Source organism: Pseudonaja textilis, chromosome 1 (assembly GCF_049901715.1).
Source record: "Pseudonaja textilis isolate UNSWEBS1 chromosome 1, rPseTex1.2, whole genome shotgun sequence".
Lineage (NCBI taxonomy): Eukaryota > Metazoa > Chordata > Lepidosauria > Squamata > Elapidae > Pseudonaja > Pseudonaja textilis.
In genome coordinates this window covers 115,048,724-115,072,162 of record NC_141990.1, presented here as the reverse complement: position 1 = coordinate 115,072,162, position 23,439 = coordinate 115,048,724, and the positions used below count along the sequence as shown (strand labels likewise).

The window sequence follows — 23,439 nt, the reverse complement described above, 5'->3', positions numbered from 1 at the left end:
AGTACTTGGTTGTGTTATGCATAATGGGAGAAGAAGTGTTCTAAGCACACAGCTCATTTCATAATGTTGACGGGGGAGCAGATTTAAGAATTTGGGGAAAACTTTTTTAACAGGACAGGAAGGGGAAAAAGTTGAAATCATGGAATAAAGTAGGCAGAACAGCACCATTTGTCTAGCTAGGGCTGAGATTTTTCTTCTCTTGTATATTTAGAAGGCAGAGGATGTCCTTTTTAAAAATATATTTTCAAAAATCAGTTCAAGGGTTTTATACTAATATTTGGCAATTGTTCCAGCAAAACTGGGCAGTACAATTAAGGGAGCTTCAGATGTTGCAAAAAAGGCATTTGGTATTTCCAGTTGCCTACTGTGTTGCTAAACTGTACCTTGATGTTGGAGGTGACTTGATTTAACAGAGAACCATGTAGCTAAATTTTAAATAGATTTTTTTAAAATTAACTATTTAATTAACAAAATAGTTTTGCATCAGGAGGAAGTCTTCCATAATCTGAGCCTTATCCAGATGCAAGAACTCTAGCTCCCAGAATTCTTAGTAACAATTTCTTGGATGAAGAATTATTGCCGTAGAAGTCCAACATCTAGAAGACATTCAGACTGGAGAAGTTGGATATAAACCATTACTCGGTCTTCTCCCAGAATGAAGTGTTATAATGTGTAATAAATGGTAGATTTGTAAACTAATGGTTTTGGAGGATATCAAGATATGGATGGTTGCATTACATGATCTTATTTCATTATGTGTAATATTTGATTTTCTCTTAGCTCGTCTATCCAGCTGCACTTAAAAGGAAGCAAATTAGTTTTATATATAAAGCTATTCCATGAAGGAAGCAGTATAAAAGATATCAAAATCAATGAAAAACAACATGCTTTATAACCCTTAGTCTTTTTATTCCTAATTCCAATGATACAGGAAGAGATACTACATAGTAAAACATTCCTGGTAGAGGAAGACATAGATATTAATTCCAAGTGAGATATATTGTGTGATTTGCTGATTAATTTAACAGTGTCTAACCAGGTTATATACAAAATAAGTAGAACATAGCCTGAACATGTCAATTATAGTTTTGCAACATCTTTTAAAGGCACATGAGACTAGCATAATCTAGTCATAAACACTTATTTAAGAAAGAGATGATTAAAATATCCTATAGGCTTTCCTCTTCTTAGAAAGAACCTCAACATTTAAGAGCCAAGGTGAATGCAACACAATTACTTTTTAACATTTTACCTTGATGGAGTTTTCCATAACAATTTTCTAATATATAATCTTGTCCTCTTCACATGAAAGAACAGCATCAGCTCATAGCCCTTGAAGTTCTGGCTTATTTTAGAATTAGTAGCCTCATATATCTTGGAATATTGTTAGATGGCTATATATAGCAGAGGATTGTGGTTGATGAACTTCACACCAGGAAAGTTTGTCCTCTGTTGGGAAGTGTCAGACGAATACTAACTACAAATCATTCCTTTAATAAATTTATGAGTGTAAAATAATTACCTTTTTACCTATGTTTATCTATTTCAAGAGAGGGTGTGGACATTTAGTTGTTATGTTACAAATCATAATGAAGTGTGGGTGGAAATTCCAGGATTACTTCTGTGGTATAAACAACTTTACCTCAGAATACCTACCTCATATTAGCATACTTGTTTTGATGTTTTATTCTCCAAGAAAGCCTTACTATTCAAATCAATTGACATATGTTAATTCTGTTTATCACGATACATAATTTGTAGTTTTGCCTTCACTGTGACTTCTCATTTGTCACCTCAATCAATTACATAAATAGTTTTCAAAGGATGAAGCAGATGAGACTCTTATTGACTATATATCTAAAATAAAAATGTTTTCAGATGTTTTGAAGACAAAGTTTGGTAGATGTGGTCAGGAAATTGTGACCACAGAAAAAGGCGGTTTAAAATAAATTTAACTCTTTTAAGGTGGTTTACATATAAATCACAGAGATGCTTCAGTGATTGGCAGCACTTGATCTAACCATCTTTTGAAGAAAGACTTTAGAATTATTGCTTTCTGCTAGGCAGTGTAAAAATCAAGATGTTGAGATAGAAAAGACAATAGAAGAATTATAAACAATTGTGCATCTCGTTGATTTTAAAAGTATATTGCCATTTAATGTATGTTTTGAATAAACAAACTTCCCTAATCATCAATTGTTGATTAAAGGAATAAATCTACAAATGTAGTTTAGTTATCTGCTCCTGATTGCCCACCTAAAGAGAAACCGATCACATAGAATTAAGAACAAACTTATTGTGTTAAGAGATGGTTCTTATTTTTATCCCTTGTTCTCTGCTCCTACTATAATACCTGAATTCAGTTTCCCTTTTAAAACTGAATTTGGAAGATGCTTAAGGTTAGAAACTTATTTTCATTGTTTCACAATGAATCTCAAAGCCAATGTGTACAAGAGGATTTGGGAGAATTGGTCCATGGTGATCTTAGTAATGGCTAGCTAACTGGCCCAACTAAGCTTTGTTTAGTTAGGTATTAATGGGAACTTTTTGTCATTGTGCTGGTAATTGTTTTCATATACTTTGTGAGGAATACTTGTGTCGAATAAATAAATAAATACTTAACGGAATAAACTGCAGAAGCAGTTGAAATGGCTTCAGTCACATTATTGCTGCTATAGGTTCAATTCAGTTTGTTCCACATGGTAACCATTATTTCTTTCAATATTTTTGAGGTCGTACAGACAATATGCTTTCCTGTCTTTGATCATACCAGTAAAAAAAAAAGACCACTTTTATAATACCTAAAATAAATCCTTACAGTGAAAAGTTCATTTAACAACTGCAGCCATCTCTTGAACAAATAAACATGGCAAATATTAGAAACCAAATTTAGCATCAACCTCTAAGGATAGAACTTCTGTACAGATTTGCATTATGTGCCTGTTCCTAAGCTGGAAAGCTTAGCTGTGGCATGTACAAATCCTAGTTTGCTGTTCTTAAAGCTGATGAAAAAAATGCAGTCATCTAATAAACATAGATCTTAATTGCATGGTTGCAAAACGAGGCAATTTTATTCCTGTAAGTAATTCTCTAAAGGCCATTGTCACACCAGGGAGAAAACACCTACCATGCTTTTCAGAATTGTAATCTACCTCATGCTGCACTACTACTATTGTTAGATTGCTAATACTACTTTGGTTCATGATGATAAATTGATGTAGCTCTTTATGATATGTGTACAATGCTTAGTGACATTTTCCTTAATGTGTGGGTTAAAAGAAAAGGCTGTTTTAATCCAGGCGGCTACACGTTAGTCAACTGCTCTTGATTTGGGCAAAGGTCAAAAAATTTGTGCGGCAGTTAATAAAACACGCACCCATGCAATTCTTGTATTTATTTCTAATTCTACATATCTTCTCTTAACTCACAATGGTGAATCTTAAGATTTTATCAATAAACTTACACATGTTGCTCAGTTCAGGCAAACTCAGCAAAGTGGATCAGAACCACATTAATTTCTTAATGTCTTAAGTTAAAAAAAAAAACTACTGAAGAAGTGTTTCTATTTATTTTTATTGTATTTTAATGCTTTGCTCCCCCCCCAGTTTATATCCCTTGTCTAACACCTCTCAAAGACACAATTCATCATTCAGAATCCAGGCCTTTATGTCTCCCCATTGTGCCACGGGGAATCGGCATTTGGGGACAAATGTCTTTCTTTAGGGCAGTTCTTGACATGTTGAGGATGAGCACATTCCAAATTTGATGAGGGTTGTTTCATGAGGCGGTATGTGATGAAAGAAAACTTCAGTTAGTCAGAGATTAATGAAAGGGATAAAGTTTTTAATTGGAAGCTTTTAAAAAAAAAAAAGCTTTAAATTCCTTTTGGCTGACCAGTCATCTGTACTAGTGGATCTGAATTTGCATAATGATGATGGTTACTCTTGGGTGTGTGTGAAACAGAAAGAGAGAGAGCTCATGTTTTCCAGTTAGTTCAAAACTCCAAACAGTGAGTTTTTAACACCAGCCTGTCTATATCTGTCTGTCTTTTGTAGAATGCTATTTTGGTGTGCTGCCCTACCATTGGCTACCCATTGTTTTTATACAGTATTTGCATAATGAATTCTGGCAAGAGTTTATAATGTCTTTACCGAGGCCTTAGCTGGCACAAAACTGGGAGATTTATGCACATTAAAATGAAATAACAGCAGAATCATTTAAACAGAGTTTTTAAGCCTTGATGTTTCATAGCTAATAACCAGATTTTTCCCTTGAGAAGCTGAGAAATATGCTGAGTCCAAAAATGCCTGCCAGCCTGTGATGACAAAAGTCAAATGCAACTTGTTGAATGTAATGCAGTACAATCTTTTTAATTCTATGTTACAGATGTTAAAATGGCAAAGGTAGTAATTTGCAAAATTATATGTGCCAAGCTTTGGGAGGGAATGGATCCTCAAGTCTGTTTGTGCATTACCTCCTGAAATATGTGAACACACTCATTTTTAGGGGACTGATTAGTTTTAGGGTTTTCATTGCTTAAAATATTTTTAACTGCATTTAATTAAGTACAAACAGGGAGGGGAGTAAATTGCTTCAAAAGACTCAAATCCTTAGAACGTTTAGAAAGACATGTCAATGCCATGAAAAATAATTATATGACATTAAAAAAAAGTTTGCTATTAGAATAACAAATCTTAGATTAACAGAATCTTGCTTTTCATTTGCCACTGTTACTAACATTGAGTCATGCTACTGAGTGAAAAATAAATAATAAGTTCAAGTACCTCGGATGACACTACTGATTGAATAGTATATGGTATAAGAGATCATTAATTGCCTAGTTTAGAAGTGAATTAAAATGTAAACCCTGTCATGTCTGTAGTATTTATTTGTTTAACTTATACCCCACATTTCGATTCTGATGCCTACTTAAGACAGCTAACACAGTTTAAAAATATCACACAAAAATAAAACAATATTCAAAATAACAATAAAATAAGGGCTTTAATCACTGAGCAGTTGAAAGGTTGGTGAAACAGATTCGATCCTTACAGCTTTGCTGAACAATGAGATGGGGTGAAATGCAGTTTCTCAGAGAGTGTGTTGAGTAGTCTGATCCAAAGCAGGAAAAAGGCAGAGAGGCCCCTTTGACATTTACGGCTGGATAGGTTTATAAAAACAACAACAACATCACAAGGCTGAGCTGCTACATAAGCAATGCTACTGCGACAGATGCTTTGAAAACAAACAAGATTGTCAGAGTGGATAGTTTTAAAAATAAAAATGTTTGTGCAATTTCCTTTCCCTCAATAGTTCATCAGCCTCTGAAAAGTTGAAATGTGTTGGTTATCCTCTGGATGAAAGAAAGTTAGAGCTTTTAGTTAATGCAGGTTGAGTATCTAGCACAGAGGTCTCCAAACTTGGCAACTTTAAGACTTGTAGACTTCAACTCCCAGAATTCTGGGAGTTGAAGTCCACAAGTCTTAAAGTTGCCAAGTTTGGAGACCTCTGATCTAGCAGAACAACAAGAAGAGAAATATTTCTGCTTGCACTTTCTTTCTTGTGTTGCCTAGCAACAAGCATAATGTGTGATGTGCAAGAAATCAGGAGTCTGGGCATTGAAATGAATACATAGGTTTGTTGTATGCTAAAGCTTTCTATGAGAAACTGAACTACTATTAGTCAAAGCCAATTAGTGATAGATAAGAGTCAGTGCAATTCAAGGTGGGCTGCACTTAGCTCTCTTGTGGGCGTAAAGGGACTTGAGACTGATGATGCATTTGACCCTTCCCTTGGGCTCCATTTCCTACCACATTATTAGACAATAATACTAGACAACTTGTGACCCATTGAGCCACTCTTTCCATTTATGACATGGTCTTGTGCCATTTCCCCTCTCCACAACGGCCCTCGGAAAAGCTCCAGTGAAGTCTCCTCTTCCTCCTTGGCCAACCTTGGAACTATCTGCCACTTTGCTGGGGAACGAGGGAGCCAAAAGTGCAGTGGACTTCAAGGAAAACTGTATCTGCATTTCACATTCCACTAAAAAACAATGCACAAACAAACAAAACGTAGAATAATTACATAGGACATCTTTTCTAAAAAAAAACCCAAAAACAAATAAAAAAAACATCTTATTTAAAGACAGGATAATTCCAAATTATCACATTTCCATACCAACACAGTTTAATATGTATATTCATCTTATCTGTTCAACTTCATATCTTTTCCCAACTTCTCTTTATTTCTCCCTTTCCTTCTATTCAATTATGTTTCTTTTGCCTTAAATTGTATATATTCATTCTATCCATCTGTCTTATTTAAAATTTCATTGTTCTCTTCCAACATTCTTCTAACGTTTTGATAAACAAACAAAACACAAAACATAAATACATAAAACTTCTTTTTGGAAAGCAGCTTACCCCAGGTAACATCTTTTTGTACAGACATAAATCAAATTCATGCTCACTAATATACTATTTCATATCTTATTTAACATTCTATATTTTCTATATATTTTCTCTCTTCATTCACTCTCTTAATTCTATTTTATTTATTTCATCTCAGTTTAAATAATTATACTTGCAACTGTTGTCTGTTCTCTTTCAATTATCTATTTTTCTTTTCTTTCTAATACAATATTTCTCCTGTAATGTCTGGTTGAAGTATGACAACTTTTTATCTTTCCCCTAAATTTAACACTTAAAATAATACATACTTTCCATACTGATTCTGCTTAGTACATTCTAAGTATCACATTTTAGAATAATAAAACAAAACAAAAAAAAGAGAATTAAGTTTATGAAATAGTAAAAACAATATTCCATAGAAAGTTAAACTGTATTGTTAAATCTTAAACATTTTTATACATTCCCTTTAATACATTATTAACTCATATAATATTTCAGTTTTCTAACTCAATTTCAAATACTAATATCTACAATACAATCTTATGTACTTTTGCAGAATCATTTTTTAAAGTTATAGTTTACCTCTGAAAAAAACCTGTTTTTTAACATCTTGTTTTAAACCTTTATGACTTCTCTTTCCTTTTTCCCTTCCTTTCTTATCAATTCTAGGCTTTTTACACCCCCATCTCTCAAACTCCACTCTTTTAATCTTCCCTCTCTGTTGTATTTCTCTTTTCTGTTGCTTTCTGACATTGCATCAATTTTTCATCTTATTTTTCCCTTTCTTGGTTGCTTTTTTAGGTTCTAAATTCTCCATTTTATTTCCCTCCTTTCTCTCTTCTTCTTCAACTAAGATTATCTGTCCATTAAAGATGGCTTCTTCTCCATCCCAGTTTCCTTGTTGTTGTATTTCTTGGTAGGTAGAAATCGCCATTTCTAAAAAATGAAAAATAGATCCAGAAGAGCCCTTGCCGCCTTGTTCCTCTTCCTTTAGGTTTCCATTTGTAATTCTTCCACTGATAATGCCATTTTTTCCCCTTAAAAACAACCCAAATGTTTCCTTGGGAAACAATGTGTCATTCAAACAATTAAATTTCCAGGGTGTTTCAAGGTTCCTTTGCTGTCTTTCCCAAGCGAAAAAGTTCTTTAGCCTCCTTATAGCAAAACATTTCAGAAATCTTTCTCCTTAACTTTCTTTAGTTACCTTCTGCACAATTTTCAATTTATCACTTTCTTTTAGGCTTTAGGCTTCTTCTTTGTGGCTCAAAGTTCAAGGTTCCATTACTGTCCGCCAAACTTTCCACCGCTCCTTGGGAAAACAGGAGTTTTTTGCTGGCTGAGGAGGGGGTTTGCGATAACCCCAAGCCCCTGTCCGGATCTCCTCTCTCTTCGGCTACCTCTACGGGACAACCATATCCTCCAGATCCAAATGGATCGGAGGCACTTCAGCGGCGAGCGCAGCAGGGACCGCGCACGATCGCGGATTCCTGCCGCTGCCTTGCAAACCGGAAATCGCCCTCAGATTTTTGATGTATTCTGTAAGTTATCCCATTTGAGCTAAGAAGATTCAATAATTGTTTCATTGTGATGCAGCATTCACCAAATTAAAGGTTACAAAGTATCAAGCAAACACAAGAGTTTTAGTATATAGGTGCAATTATACATGCAATTCATTGCTAAAGGATATTGATGCAACATTTTTAATGAACAAGGTCAAAGGAAATTCACTTCCATATTTCATGTAAGTAGTAGTTATTTGGATCTTATTGATTATTTAGCTCTAAGTAGCTAATCGTAGGGGACAATGAAGATTTCTGAATGATTCAAAAACTTACGAAAACAAAACAGAAGTAAGAGTTAATCACAATGTATGATTAAAATGGCGCCTTGTAGCATTCTTCCTAATCTGGTATGTTTCAACTTGTTGGAGTTGCAAATTCCAGAATTCCTAACCACTGAGGTTTTGTAATTTCTACACATCAGGATGCCAATCTGAGTTAGACAGGCTTGTTGTGTCCATCACAACATTGCCAAAAATGAGAAGTAGTAAAGGATTCCACTGTAACTTAATTTATGGATCAGTTCTTCACTATTGGCAGATGTGGTCAGTGGTTAGACTGCCCTTATCAAAGGTCATTTATACAATTGTTAAACATAGTTAGATCTGGTTGGCTTTAAGAAATCCATGGTGTAATTTCAGTACTGGTTGACTCACCAACTTGAATGTGTTGGGTCTGGAAATAAACAGTCTGCTCAAAAGAAAAGGAAGCTTCGTGAATAAATAAATAAATCCTATTTTATCAGGCAGTTGATCTTTTTACTATAGGTCTAGTTAAGAAATTATGCATTTTAATTTCAGGGTGTTGTTTGATACAACCTACCAGTCCTTAAACATCTGACAATACATAGTTTAGTATAACATTCCTTTGGTTATAGTGGTTGACTCCAATGAATATTGTTTTTCAGATAATCAGAGTTGGAAGGGACCTTGTAGATCATCTAGTCCAACCCCCTGACCAAGCAGGAGACTCTACACAATTTCTGACAGATTAGAGTCCAATCTCTTCTTGAAAGTCTCAAGTGATGGTGCTCCCACAACTGCTGAGGGCAAGCAGTTCTATTGGTTGATTGTTCTCACTGTCAGAAAGTTTCTCCTTATTTCCAGATTAAATCTTTCCTTGTTCAGTTTCCATCTATTATTCCTTGTCTGGCCTTCAGGTGCTTTAAAAAATAGCTTGACCCCTTCCTCCCTGTGGCAGCCCCTCAGATATTGGAAGACTGCTATCATGTCTCCCCTGGTCCTTCTCTTCACTAGACTAGCCATGCCCAGTTCCTGTAACCATTCTTTGTATGTTTTAGTCTCCAGTCCCCTAATCATCCTGGCTGCTCTTTTGTAGAGTCTCAACATCTTTTTTATAATGTGGTGACCAAAACTGGATGCAGAACACTAGGTATGATCTTACTAAGGCTTTATAGAGTGGTATTAGTACCTCACTTGATCCCTCTGTTAATGCAGTTTAGGAGTGCATCAGCTTTTTTGGCTGCTGCTGCACACTGCTGGCTCATATTTAGCTGGTTGTCCATTAAGACTTCAAGATCCCTCTCATAGTTACTGCTATTAAGCCTGGTTTCACCCAGTCTATATGTGTACTTTTGGTTTTTCTTGCCTAAGTGTAGGACTTTACTTTTCTCTACATTGAATTTAATTTTATTAATTATGGCCCAGTGTTCTAGTCTGTCAAGATCCATCTGGATCTTGAGCCTATCTTCTTGGGTGTTAGCTATTCCTGCCAGCTTAGTATCATCTGCAAATTTGGTAAGTTCTCCTTCTATTCCCTCATCTAAGTCGTTAATAAAGATATTGAAGAGTACTGGGCCTAAGACCAAACCTTGTTCTCCAAGAAAGTCAAAAATAAACAAGAGGCTGATGAAAGTTATTTTTTTCCCCAAGGGCCAGTGTACTTTTCAGTATTTTATTAAACTATGATTATTCACAAGGCTGTGACCTTTTCTCTGTCTTTGTTTTGCAAAATAAAGAAACCCATTAGTGTTTTGAATAATAGAAGACTTTCTGACTTCAGTAGCAGCCTTGCAGCTGTTGTGGTTCACAATGCCTGGAGCCTGGAATAAAGATGGGTTTTCAAAAATATTTATAAGAAGATGCAGCGTATATCAGATATATAGACTTTGACATAAAAAAAGTGTTGTGGCCAGCTGCCAAGTCTGACTGAATGCAGATGTTGTTTGAAAGGATTTGTTTTATGTACATGACCAGGATAATAGGGTGTTATGAACTTTTGGAATGTAGTAAAGGCTTCCACGTTAGCATAAACTAAATTTAAATTCATATTGTTCAGTCTCACATTTTCCAACCCAGATCCTTTGAAATGCATTGGGACTTCAGCTTCCAAAATTTCAGTGGCCGGGTTGGCAGAGAACTGGATCCATAGTTCTTTCTGAGATAATTACAAGAGCTTGAGTATATAATCTTTTTTTTTTGTACAGTACAGCAAGCACCTCTGTTTTAATACATTGGTTTATGCAACATTCACGTTTAAGAAGAAAGGATTGAATCACTCTGTGTTTTGGCAATAGATAACAACAGATTGATATTTCTAAGCAGACATTTCTGTATTTAATAGTTTTGGAATAAAACTTTGATCTTGGCTGCCAGTTGTAGTGGTTTTAATGGTTTTAATATGCTAAGGGTCAGTGACTTAATGACACGTAATATAACATTTTCTCCTCCATGCTGCATCGAGAGCCCAGGATGGGTTGACTCCTTCCTATGACATCATTTAGCTGAGTCTGTACTAAGATATAAAAGCCAGCCCCCGGGAGAGACCCCAGCTTTTGACTCAGCTCCTTTCAATTAAGAGCTGTGTCTCTGAAAGCGTTCTGTTAGATAGCAATCACCAGCGATCTTCAGTACCTTTTTTCTTCGCTTCAAGCAGCTCCCAGGGATCAGGACAGCTGCTCTTCCAGGAGAGTAGGGCTCTCTCTCCTGCAACGTTGGGAGCAGTGTTGCCAGAGCGCTGTTCAGGCAAGTTGGGGAGCATCTGTAGACCTCCCCCATGCCTGCGGTTTGAGCGGTCGTAAAAAGCGATCAGCAAACTGATAACAGCGTCAGCCAGCTGATCATGTGGCTGGAGGCTGCCCTTTCCTTTGCTGACTTCGCTTGGGGCTCTTTATAGCCTAAGGAGCAATTCTTCTATCTTGGAGCCTGTTTCCCCTAGTCAGTGGCCATCTTGGATTGAAGCCTTCCACTATGAGGTGAGTGGCCATTTTGTAAGCCCGGCGGCCAGTTTATACCCTAAGGGGCTTAATACAAAAAATTTCCAAACAGTTTCTTTCCATCGCAAGAGCCTTTATTCTACAAATGGAGCAAGATAAGGCTCAGGGCAGAGCTCCCCGCCCCAGTGGAACAGCGTCTTAAGCCCAATAAGAGAAAAAGATGTAGGCAACGCACCCAATCACTGCAGAGGGAGGTGGCTGCTAAAAACAGAGCGTGCGGCCACGTGGACTTCCCCCGTCTCCTTTCATCAGACACTACCGTCTGGATGCCTTTGCCTCGGCGACTGCAGCCTTTGGCAGACGGGTGCTTCAGCAAATGGTTTAACAGTCGGTGTGATGACCTGGACGAGGACCCACCCGTGGACATGCAAGCTTTGGTATGTCCCATCCTGGGCTCTTGATGCAGCATGGTGGAGAATGGGCATTGGTAGAAGTTACCCTGAACACCCTTTCTATCTATGCTATGAGAGAGCCCAGCCCCTCCCTTGATTTGTCCGGAGAGGGTAAGTCATATTTCTGTATTCATTTTGTGCTTTCAGAGACACCTTTCAGTCTGTCAAGTATCTTTGCCAAAGCTGGGGTCTCTCCTGGGGGCTGGCTTTTATATCTTAATGCAGACTCAGCTAAATGACATCATAGGAAGGAGTCAACCCATCCTGGGCTCTCTCGTAGCATAGATAGAAAGGACATTCAGGGTAACTTCTACCAATGCCCATTTATGTGGAGGTTTTTCTTGTAGTTTTCTTATTGGCTTTGGTGTTTTGATTGTTGCAGATTGCCCAAAATCATGTAGATGAGATGGGCAATTATATAAATTAAATGGATAGATGGATAAACAAACAAACAAACAAACAAGCAACATATTTTTGTTTATTTGGTGGAGAGGGTTGCTGATAAATAAGTAAGAATATTTAAAACTTTTTAAATTTTAAAACATATTTAAAACTTTTTGTTGTTCTATGCATAATGTATTCTGGACTCGGCCAACTCATCCTGCATGTAGACATTAATTATTACATGTTATGCTTTTTTTAAAAAAAGTTGCATGAATTTTATAAAGTAGCATGGAAAGAGTATTCAAACTTCATTTTAGAAAAAAAATCATAAAAAAGATGACCAAATATAAGCACAAGACATTCTGAATTAATCAAAGTTGAATAGAAATGCTGATTCTTGTGATTTGAAGGTAGATCCATGGAGTGCATAGAATGTGTTTTGGATTTCTGAATGGATTGTTTTTAGCATATCACAATTGGAAATCTATCTTTGCCCTCATTTTTATGATTTTCCTTCAATTGCTGACAAATAGAATTTGCTCTAGGAATACTGAGGGAGCATTCAAGAAGCACCTGTATTATTAGACTGCCCTATATCACACCTAGAGCCTTGATCTCATTGAACCACTTTATAATAAGCTTTCCTACCAGTGATGGGATTCAAATTTTTTTACTACTGGTTCTGTAGGCATGGCTTGGTGGGCGAAGCAGGGGAAAGGATAGTGTAAAATCTCCAGTCAGAGGTGGTATTTGCCGGTTCTCCGAATTACTCAAAATTTCCGCTACCGGTTCTCCAGAACTGGTCAGAACCTACTAAATACCACCTCTGGTTCGCACCTATCACAATCAACTATGATATATAGGCTGCTGCAGTGGCATCATACTTATATATCTGAGAAGGTTGCAAGATTCTTAAATTAGCTATGGCCATTAGAAGTCACTGGGTTTGCTCTGAACTAAATAAATACATGTTTTTGTTTTTCCATCTAACCTCTTTCACATTTGTTGATTGCCATATGCCTGGCTCCCCCATCAATCTTTGTACAAAACCTGGATACTCTTTCCAGCATTCTTTATTCCTTGATAAGTTTGATATTACCACATCATATGACTTTTGCTGTACACTAAACACTGCTGCTTATATGTTTTCATTTTATCTTTCTTTAATTACTGTGTAAGTTCACTGACTTTTTACAATTCTAGTGGGCTATTGCCATCTATTATATAATTAGCTTTTCTATAGCCTGTGCCTTGTTTTTCATGATAACAGAGTAGAGGATATCTTTCAAAAGCTGTTTTTTGTAGTTAGTCAATGTAGCAAGGTTATCTGATCTGGCAAACAAGCATAAACTCTGATTTTGTTTCTTCATCTGTCTTGGTTTGGGAAATAGACTTCTTCCCAATGTCCAGGTTGAGCCCCAATATACATAGAACTAAATATCATGCTTATGTTTGGTGTGTTTGTAAGTAAAAGCTCCCTAGAAGTTCAACACTTTATTCAGGAATTGACTGTTGACTTTCAAGGATGTCTTGGCTGGTATAAACACTTTGCAGACAAGATAAAAACCAATTTCAACACAAGATTTGTCTATTGGAGTATGCAGCAATCAGAGCCTTTATAAAATGTCAGTGCTTCAGGGATTAGTTTCTAGACTTTCTCTTTCTCCCCCGCCTTTCCCTGCCATTTTGAATTGATGTATATTTGGATGTGTTCTTCAAAGATCACAGAAGGCAACCATATCTTGTGGACATAATTATTTACTAGTCCAATAATTTTTGCGCCCTATTACAATAACTGTATTCCTAATATTAACTACATTGGATCTCCAAGACTTAGAATCATACTTATGTACAAAAGATCAGATCCCTACCCTTTTATTTTATTTTATTTTATGTTATGTTATTTTATTTTATTTTACTTCAATGGGTTACAATAGCAGGAATGCATTTCATTGCAATGTCAGTGCAGAAACAGGGCTAGTCTAAGTCAAATGTATGCCTGTAGTGAAAAGCTTAGATAGCAGTACTCTTACTCATGCTGGTAAAAAGTGAAAAATAGCATCTGATGGGGGCTGTGGGGGAAGGGTTCTATATCTAATAGAGGAGTGATGCAAACCTTAAGCCAATCTTTCTCACAGGATTGTTGTGGGGGGAAAAGAGGAGAAGGAAAGAGTATTTTGTATGTTTGCCACCACGAGTTACTTATAAAGTAATAAAGGCGGGATAACAAAAATCTAAAAAGTAAATACATCTAATTTAGGGTTGTCTTCCCTGATTGGCAGTGTTTCTTCAAGATTCTCTGTCGTCATCTTTCTCAAGCCCATTAGGATAGTGAATGTGGGACGCCTTGCACTTCAGCTGATGCTCTGTCTCCCAGGGAGGGATTTTGGCTTTCTAGGAGAATTCCCTTGCTGGTTGACAGGATGTCTTTCCTCAGGAAGTTATGAGATCATATTCGCTTTCCCATCCTTGCGACAGAGAGCCAAAGGCGAATAGGCACAGGTTTGTGGGAACCACTTGGATCATTTACTTTTCCTCATTCAGCAAGGAAGGGCTCCGTTTGACTTTCAGCTCTAAGAGTGTCTGCTTACATGCAAGAGAAAGGAGTTGCTTGTTGAAAGAAAAGTCATTTCCTGCACTGGAGGAACTCATTATGTTAATTTGCTATTTAAAATGGCTATAATTCTTCATTTTTCCAGATATATAAGGAATAAAAAAAAAGTAAGATGCAGCTCACAAAAAAAAGCAGTGCTTCTTTGGGTGGTGGTTGCATCCATTAATTACAGGTGAAACTCAAAAAATTAGAATATCGTGCAAAAGTTCATTTATTTCAGGAATGCAACTTAAAAAGTGAACCTAATATATGAGATAGACTCATTACATGCAAAGCAAGATAGTTCAAGCCGTGATGTGTCATAATTGCGATGATTATGGCTTACAGCTCATGAAAACCCCAAATCTACAATCTCAGAAAATTAGAATATTACATGTAATCAATAAAACAAGGATTGTTCATAGAACAATATCGGACCTCTGAAAAGTATAAGCATGCATATGTACTCAGTACTTGGTTTGGGCCCCTTTTGCAGCATGGAAACTTCACACTGGATTTCAAACATCTTGTAGTGTGTGCCTCTCCATTTTTCCTCCAGACTCTGGGTCCTTGGTTTCCAAATGAGATGCAAAAGTTGCTCTCATCAGAAAAGAGGACTTTGGACCACTGAGCAACAGACCAGTTCTTTTTTTCTTTAGCCCAGGTAAGATGCTTCTGACGTTGTTTGTTGTTCAGGAGCAGCTTGACAAGAGGAATACGACATTTGAAGCCCATGTCCAGGATCCATCTGTGTGTGGTGGCTCTTGATGCACTGACACCAGCCTCAGTCCACTCCTTGTGAAAGTCCCCAACACTTTTGAATGGCCTTTTCCTGACAATCCTCTCCAGGCTGCGGTCATCCCTGCTGCTTGTGCACCTTTTTCTTCCACACTTTTCCCTTCCACGTAACTTTTTATTAATGTGCTTTGATATAGCACTTTGGGAACATCCAACTTCTTTTGCAATTACCTTTTGAGGCTTTCCCTCCTTATGGAGGGTGCCAATGATGGTTTTCTGCACAACTGTCAGGTCAGCAGTCTTTCCCATGATTGTGCTTCCTATTGAACCAGACTGAGAGACCATTTAAAGGCTCATGAACCCTTTGCAGGTGTTATGGCTTAATTAGCTGATTAGAGTGGGACACTTTGAGCCTAGAATATTGAACCTTTCACAATATTCTAATTTTCTGAGATTGTGGATTTGGGGTTTTCATGAGCTGTAAGCCATAATCATCTCAATTATGACAAATCACGGCTTGAACTACCTTGCTTTGCATGTAATGAGTCTAACTCATATATTAGGTTCACCTTTTAGGTTGCATTACTGAAATAAATGAACTTTTGCACGATATTCTATTTTTTCGAGTTTCACCTGTATATTAAAATTAGAATATTTGCAAAAAATAAAATGAGCAGAATCTGGCAAGATATGCTGAATCTTTTGCAAGTTCTTATGGAAATTTGTCATTTCCATCTAATCTTAAGGTTATGTTTCTGAAATATTTTGAAAAACTGGGAGGCTTCTGAGCGGGGTTTCTTGGCCGTGGAAAATGAGTACACTAGAGTTAAGTTTCATTTCAGCAGACTTGTGTTTATAATCATATGAGAACAAACTAATTGGTTTAACAAACCAATAGCAGTTCTTGGCTAGCATGCAATTTAGTTCATAATGCCTGGTTTGCATATAATGAGAAAATCAGGAATTGGACAATGTGAGACTGAATTCTTGCCTGTTTCTGCTTCTGGTTTTCAGGTTTTGGAATTGGATATATATGGCCTCCTTTCCTTATATATAAATAGGATCATTACATTTTTTTTTACAAACTAAGAGTACTTTAACTTTATGTCTTTTCAATGAGGCATATCATATCTATCTTACCTACAAACCGCTAGGTAAGGAGACTGACCTAAAATATTTCATTCAATTTAGAAAATGTGAATTAAATAGAATGAAAGCATGCACAGCTTCAGATCAGTGCAGTGATTGTCCTGTTACTCTCAGGCAGACTTTCTTTGTATTTTTGTTGAGTTGGCAAGACTATCTCAGCTGTGCAATGTGCAAAATCTGTATCAGCATTTTGTTCCAGAGGCATTCCTACAACTGTTGCTAGTTTTTTTTTTTTTTTTTTGGTAAAGTTCACCAACAATAAAACTCTGTTTGGGATCCATTCAACTCAGAAAGAATCAGAGCCTGCCAGAAAAACAAAAGACAACCTTTTAACTTAAACATGTTGACACAATGGAATGAGATATACATCAATTATGGGGGAAAAATAGCCAGGGTTCAGAAAAACACGCAAAGGAGTATAGAATTCCATTTTGATTTTTACAGTACTGTCTTTTGTTCTTTTTACAGAACTATATATCATTTGTAGCCATAGTTGTACTGATCAAAGCTCAAAAACTTCGATAGCTTGAAAGAGCTTTAAGGCAAAAAGTTCCATAGATAACAGTGGTTGAGAATTCACTGAACCAGAGGGATTAGACTGGGGGGGAAAGTGCTATTAAGAGAAAGAAGGCTAGCATAATCCTTAGTGTTCTCTTGAGCTTCATATAATGGTGAAATGAAGACAGCAACGGTTACCTAGTTAACAGTAATAAATCCAGTTATTGTCTATATATTTCACGGGGAGCCATTGTCTTGTACACATGGCTCTACCTGTTCCCCTTCCCTTTTTCTCTGTCCATTTTTGTCTTTTGAGAAATATTGTAACAGTTTTTGCAAGGATGTTTTTCTGATGTACCAAATCCCTATGAAGTAGTCTGGTTTAGCACTGGTTAATTGGTAAGGACTCAGTTTCACTTTGTACACCCACAGGCTAAGTTCCCTTTAGCCCAGTGGTTCCCAACCTTTCCAGCTTTGCGGATTGATGTGGGGGGGGGAGGGGATGGTTCCACATTGGTGGCGGACCGATGTGCTAGCCACTTGCGCAAATGGAGCTGCATGTATGATTGCACTCGCCCACTGCTTGTGCAAGTGGAGCTGTGCACCTGTGTGCATGCTTGCCTGCCACTTCTGTGATCCATTTCTGAATGGGCCACAGCCTGGTAGTGGATCTCAGCCTGGGGTTAGGGACCCCTGTTTTAGTGTATTTGGACTTGTTTTAGAGGCGCTGGTCAAATGGCTGAAATAAAATGTCTGAGATAGGTTTATGTGGAATTATTTGATTTTTGCTGAACCTCAGTGACTGAAGATTGGGCTGGTGCTAGGCAGTTCTGATTATGTTTCTTTTCCATGCTTTTACTTCAGCTAAATAAAAAGAATAAGTTAGAGAAAGAACAACTCTTGAGCAGAATCCCAATTTTAGCAATTTCCCCTTTCTACTTAAGGCCCAATAAGAAGGTTTGTAATATTAAGAACTGTAATATTGATATCCAGTGTTCTGTGTATGACGGAATATAATGTAATGCATAATTTAACATTTCTAGAGTAATGTTTAAATAAAACACTAGGTTTATGCCTTTGCTTCATCTTTTATTCTAACAAATTAATCACTTCAGGCTAATTTTATCAAAAGTGAGTAGGTTGGAAATATGATAAATAAATCATATATGTATGGGAAGCACTCGCTTGGAGTGCTTGTGTTTTCCTTCATTTGTGCTGAAAGAAATATGCATGATTGGGAATCTCACTTTTAGACCTGAATTCTCTAAACTTGTTTTAATGTGGTCTTTACATACTGGGGGTCTCTTTTTTTTGACTGTCCAAAACTAGAAGTAACAAGGATCTCTCAGATTAGTAGATTTGAAAATAACCAAGCTCAGGGAACACCAAGAACTCCACAGTTCAACCCTGGGCTACAAATATTCTCTTCTATTAAAAACAATTAAATCAGAGACAACCTACTTTATATTGAGGTTCCCTATTGGCTCCACTGATATATTTTGATGGGGCAGCATTCCTCATGAAGGGATATGTCCATGACTTGGGTCTTCCTGGCTTTGTCGCTCCTAGTGAAATAGCAGTAGAGGTAGAGGCTGCTGTGTCAATTATAGCCTAGCTTGAGACATGCTGATTTTGCTAGAGCAGGGGTCTTCAAACTTGACAGCTTTAATTAAGACTTATGGACTTCAACTCCCAGAATTCCTCCACCAGTCATGTTAGCTCAGGAATTCTGAGAGTTGAAGTCCACAAGTCTTAAACTTGCCAAGTTTGAAGACCCTTGTGCTAGAGCTTTTCTCATCTTCAGTTTAGATTATTGCAATGTACCCTATGTGGAGTTGTCTTTAAAGACCACTCAGAAGCTGCAGCTGAGACTGCAATGGCCCCTCTCTAGCTAGCATTTGTCAATGAGAGCACATGGTGCCTGTGTTATGGGCACTGCATTGGTTACCGGGCTTCCAGATATACTTTAAAAAACTGGTGCTGGCTTATAAAGCAGGGGTCCCCACCCCAGGTCCATGGATTGGCATCAGTACGTGGCATACCAGAAACTGGGCCATGTAAACAAGTGAAGCCCTAACCTATCCGCAAGATGCAGGCAGCACACAAAATCATCCTCCTCAGGCCCGTGGAAAAACCTCTCTCCATTGAACCGGTCCCTGGTTCCCGCTGCTGCTATAAAGCCCTTTTATAGTTTGGTGCCAAGCAATCTGGAGGACACACTTCTCCATTAGAGTCAATTGGACCAATTCAGTCCAGCTGAGATAGCAGACTGGTTTCCCCATTTTAGGATGGTGATGGAACCTATGACTCAGAGATGCATTGGAATGGCCTCCCAGGAGAAATAAGGTTGTCTCCTACTTCAGTTTCTTCCTGGAAGCAGCACAAAATGGAGCTCTTCCAGGGGACCTTTGGGTTGTGGTGTCACTTTGGCAAAGGTTTATTGATTGGTTCTTCTTGGAGTTTGTGGTTATATTTTTCTGTATTTTATGTTTTTACTTTAACCTGAATAGACATTTTAATTCCAATTGGGCATTCTATATCTGTTAATTTCTGGGAGCCCTTTGGGACGACAGTGAGGTATAATAAATAGCTATTTGTAGCAAATACACACACAGAAACAGACACAGACACACACACGAACACACACACGCACACATACACACATATCTATCTATATATATCATATCTCTATCTCTATCTCTCTCTATATATAACATACAACGTACGTACGTACATACATATACATATACATGTGTATATATATATATATATATATATATATTTGTTTTCTTAAGTTTTCACAGGTATTTATATGTATGATATTCAGCTTTGTTCGGGTATTTTCCCACGTCATTATAGTTGACGAACCCAATACACAAGCCTGATGATGGCAGATGAGCTTCTGCCGAAAAGTCGCTAAAAATCAGAGGTGGTATTCAGCAGGTTCTGACCAGTTCTAGAGAACCAGTAGCAGAAATTTCGAATAGTTCAGAGAACTGGCAAATGCCACCTCTGACTAGAGATTTTACAGTATCCTTCCCCTGCCATGCCCACCAGGCCATGCCCACAGAACCAGTAGTAAAACAAAATGAATCCCAACACTGACATACACACATACACACACACTCACATTGTAGAACATTGCATAAAGGAATCTTGGCTTCCTTCTTGGACCTGCAATTTATTATCCATGAATGGAAGATTGCAGATGAATTTCAGCTCAATAATATGCCAGTGCTTTATTGAATGTGGTTATTGGTTAGATATAACTTGTTTTATATCTTCATCTTTCTTAGTCAAATATGGTGTTGACGCTGCCTGGTCTTCTGCTGAGTAATGTTTCTGTAAAAGCCACCATTCATTCCATTGGGTGTTGCCTTATTTCTCATTTTAGGGCACTGCATTTCTTTCTAGATAGAAATAGTTGCATTTGTTAATGCAACTGTTAATATAACTACTCATCAGTTATGAGGTTGGGTGGGAATTGGGATGAAACTTCAGTGGAAAAGAAGCAATGGGTGCGCCTTAAAATGCTTAGCTTTCAATTTTCCCCCTTGATATGTTTTCATTGTTCTCACCAATCTAACCTTATATATATTCATTGTTCTCACCAATCTAACCATATATATATATATATATATATTAGATTGGTGATAATAATATATATATATATATATATATATATATATATATATATATATATATATATATATATATATATATATATTGTTTTTCAGTTACAAACATTTTTTTTCTTTGTAGGAATTAGTTCCTCAAGATGGAGGACGGGAAGCCTGTTTGGGCTCCACACCCAACTGATGGGTTTCAGATGGGGAACATTGTGGATATCGGACCTGACGGCTTAACTATTGAACCTGTAAATAAAAAAGGCAAGGTAGGTTTCTTCAAAAGGCAATTAGTTCTTGGAGAAATTGTTTTGGTGAAAGAGAAGATGTTTGCAATGAATGGGAGGCTACTGTTTTAAAGCATTCGGAGTGCTTGGAACTTTTAATTGCTTTTAAAAAATATTTTTGTTACAATTTTAACTATAGCAGTAGAAACTAATACAAACTAAACTGAAAGAGGAGAAAAGAATAAAAAAGTGGGAGAAAAAACTAAGAATAACACACACACACACACACACACACACACACACACGTGCGCAGAGGTATCTTCAACCATTCATCACAATAAGCTTAAACAAATTTAGGCTCTTCAGTCTCTATAAACTTATGAGCAAATATTTCTTCATCCCATAACCCATCTCTTAGACAAATGTAGACAAATGCATTAATTCTTCTTTGTACTCTTACACAAATTTCTTCAAGGCTATAATAAGCCTCTTTTGTTTAATAGCAATTAAGCATTTTATAGAGCCAGTTTGGTTAAACCATCAGGCTAGAAACTGGGAGGCTGTGAGTTCTAGTCCCACTTTGGGCATAAAGCCAGCGGGTGACCATGAATCAATCACTTTTTCTCAGCCCTTCAAAGGAGGAAGTGGTAAACTACTACTGAAAGACCTTGCCTAGAAAACCTCAGAGACTTGTTCAGAGAGTCTCCAAAAATCAGAATTGAAGAAAAAAAAAATCTTACTTCTAATCCCACAGATATAAATAGAAGTCCCTCAGTAATAATGCAACATATAAATATAGATTCAGATCCGCACTCAAGACATTTAAAGTGAACAAAGGACATTGTCCCAATATACTGTAGCATGTTTGAGGATTTGCTATTTTTCTTTGAAATCTTACCATAGAGGATTGCATGCCTCAATATTTTTTCCTTCTGAAAAAAAAAAAAAAAGCTTCTAAGTGTCAGTGTCAATCTCATCTTCTCAACGCAAGAAAAAGAATAAAGGTTTTACTGAAAACATACAGGATGAACCTTCAATTTTTTTAAAAAATTTAAGAATACAGGCTAAATGTGTGTGGAGATTCTCAGTCATCCGGAAGTGATGAAGCATCTTGGATGAGAAGCAAAACATTTTCCTCGAAGAAAACACAGCCCAGTTGCCTTTTGAAAAAGAACCTTTGAGTTAAAAATACAGGATTCCCCAGCAATCCTGCATTTAATGTGGTTATCAATTCCTACTGTTGATTTTAAAAGATGTTGAGTTTGAATGGGCTATTAGTCTCTCTTTATAAAAAAATCAAAAACATTTATACCTACAAGTTGAAGGTGTACAGAAGAGATAACAGAAGTTTTGTTATGCAAACAAAAGCATCTGCTTAGCACTGAATGTTGCCCATTAAATGATTGTCTAAAGGGCTGTTACTCCACGACTGGGTTTCTTTTTTGTATGTTTTGAAGCATTTGTGCAACAGTAAAAACAATTTGTTCAAGAAACATAAAACATCAAATGAGCGGACAAAATGAAACCGTTAGAATCCTTTTCAGTAGAAAATGAAAAATAATGTGATCAACTCTAGGTGCAATTCATTCTACTAAAGTATCATTATTGTGACAGAAACAGGCCTGAAAATATATTGGGTTATAAGCACAAGCATAATAGGCTCATTAAGTTTTTTTTTAAAAAAATGGCTTCCCTTAGTTTGTGTGATTTGTTCTCAACAGAGTTGCAGACACTGGAAAACTGAAGAGGTATCATAGTTGTGATTTATTTTGATATTTTAAGTAACCCAGTGTCTGAAATCAAGGGGGTTTCTCTATCAAACAAGACTTTAAGTTGTCACAGTAGATATAGTTTATAAGGACTTATTGTTATTCTTGTGGCTAACTGCCTCACAACTGTAACCAGCACATTGTGTGATCACATTAATTTATGCATAGAATCCTTTGGGAAGCTGAAGATAAATGTGCGATTGTGACTGAAAACTGAAGCCGTGCTTTGTTCATTTGTTTTTTCCCTTTCTTCATATTATGATGTCACATTTTGCCTTCCATTCCCTTCAGTAATGCTGTGGATGGCATGAAAATAATGGAATGTTTAGAGTTGTCATAAGAGCACTAGACCAGCATTTTCTGACCTGATGAATTCCACATATATATTGTGAATGCAACTTCTTAAAAGCTCTGCGGAATCTGAGTTAAGGAAGACACACATGTTAATGAGGGAATTATAAATTAGACTGCTATTTTTATCTACAGATGATCATCTAGAATAGAGGTCTCCAACCTTGGCAACTTTAAGCCTGGCAGACTTCAACTTCCAGAATTCTGGGAGTTGAAGTCCACTTGGCTTAAAGTTGCCAAAGTTGGAGATCCCTGATCTGTCAAACTCGCGGTCTATGGACCAGATGCATCATCCGCTGCCCATGCTCAGTTTAGCAAAGGGGAAAAAGGTCACAATGTGTCATGTGACGACGCTGTGATGATGCAAGTTTGACACCCCTGATCTAGAATGACCAGTAGCCTGCTCCAAATTTAGGTAGACCTACTAAACTGTTACTTCTTTATGCTTTGTAAAAGTAGTTAGTAATTTGGAAAGCTGGTCTCTTCTGTGAGAACTTCTGTAGAAGAG

General features: G+C 37.0%; 1 protein-coding gene across 4 annotated transcripts in view; it reads left to right on the top strand.

Moving 5' to 3' along the window:
• Positions 1-23,439, top strand: part of MYO6 (myosin VI) — a 114,980-nt gene that overhangs the window by 13,512 nt on the left and 78,029 nt on the right. For all 4 annotated transcript variants that reach the window (XM_026695131.2, XM_026695130.2, XM_026695129.2 and 1 more), the window contains exon 2: positions 20,721-20,853. In XM_026695131.2, the coding sequence (XP_026550916.1) occupies positions 20,737-20,853 (117 nt within the window). In that variant the 5' untranslated portion in view covers positions 20,721-20,736. The remainder of the gene's footprint in view (positions 1-20,720; positions 20,854-23,439) is intronic.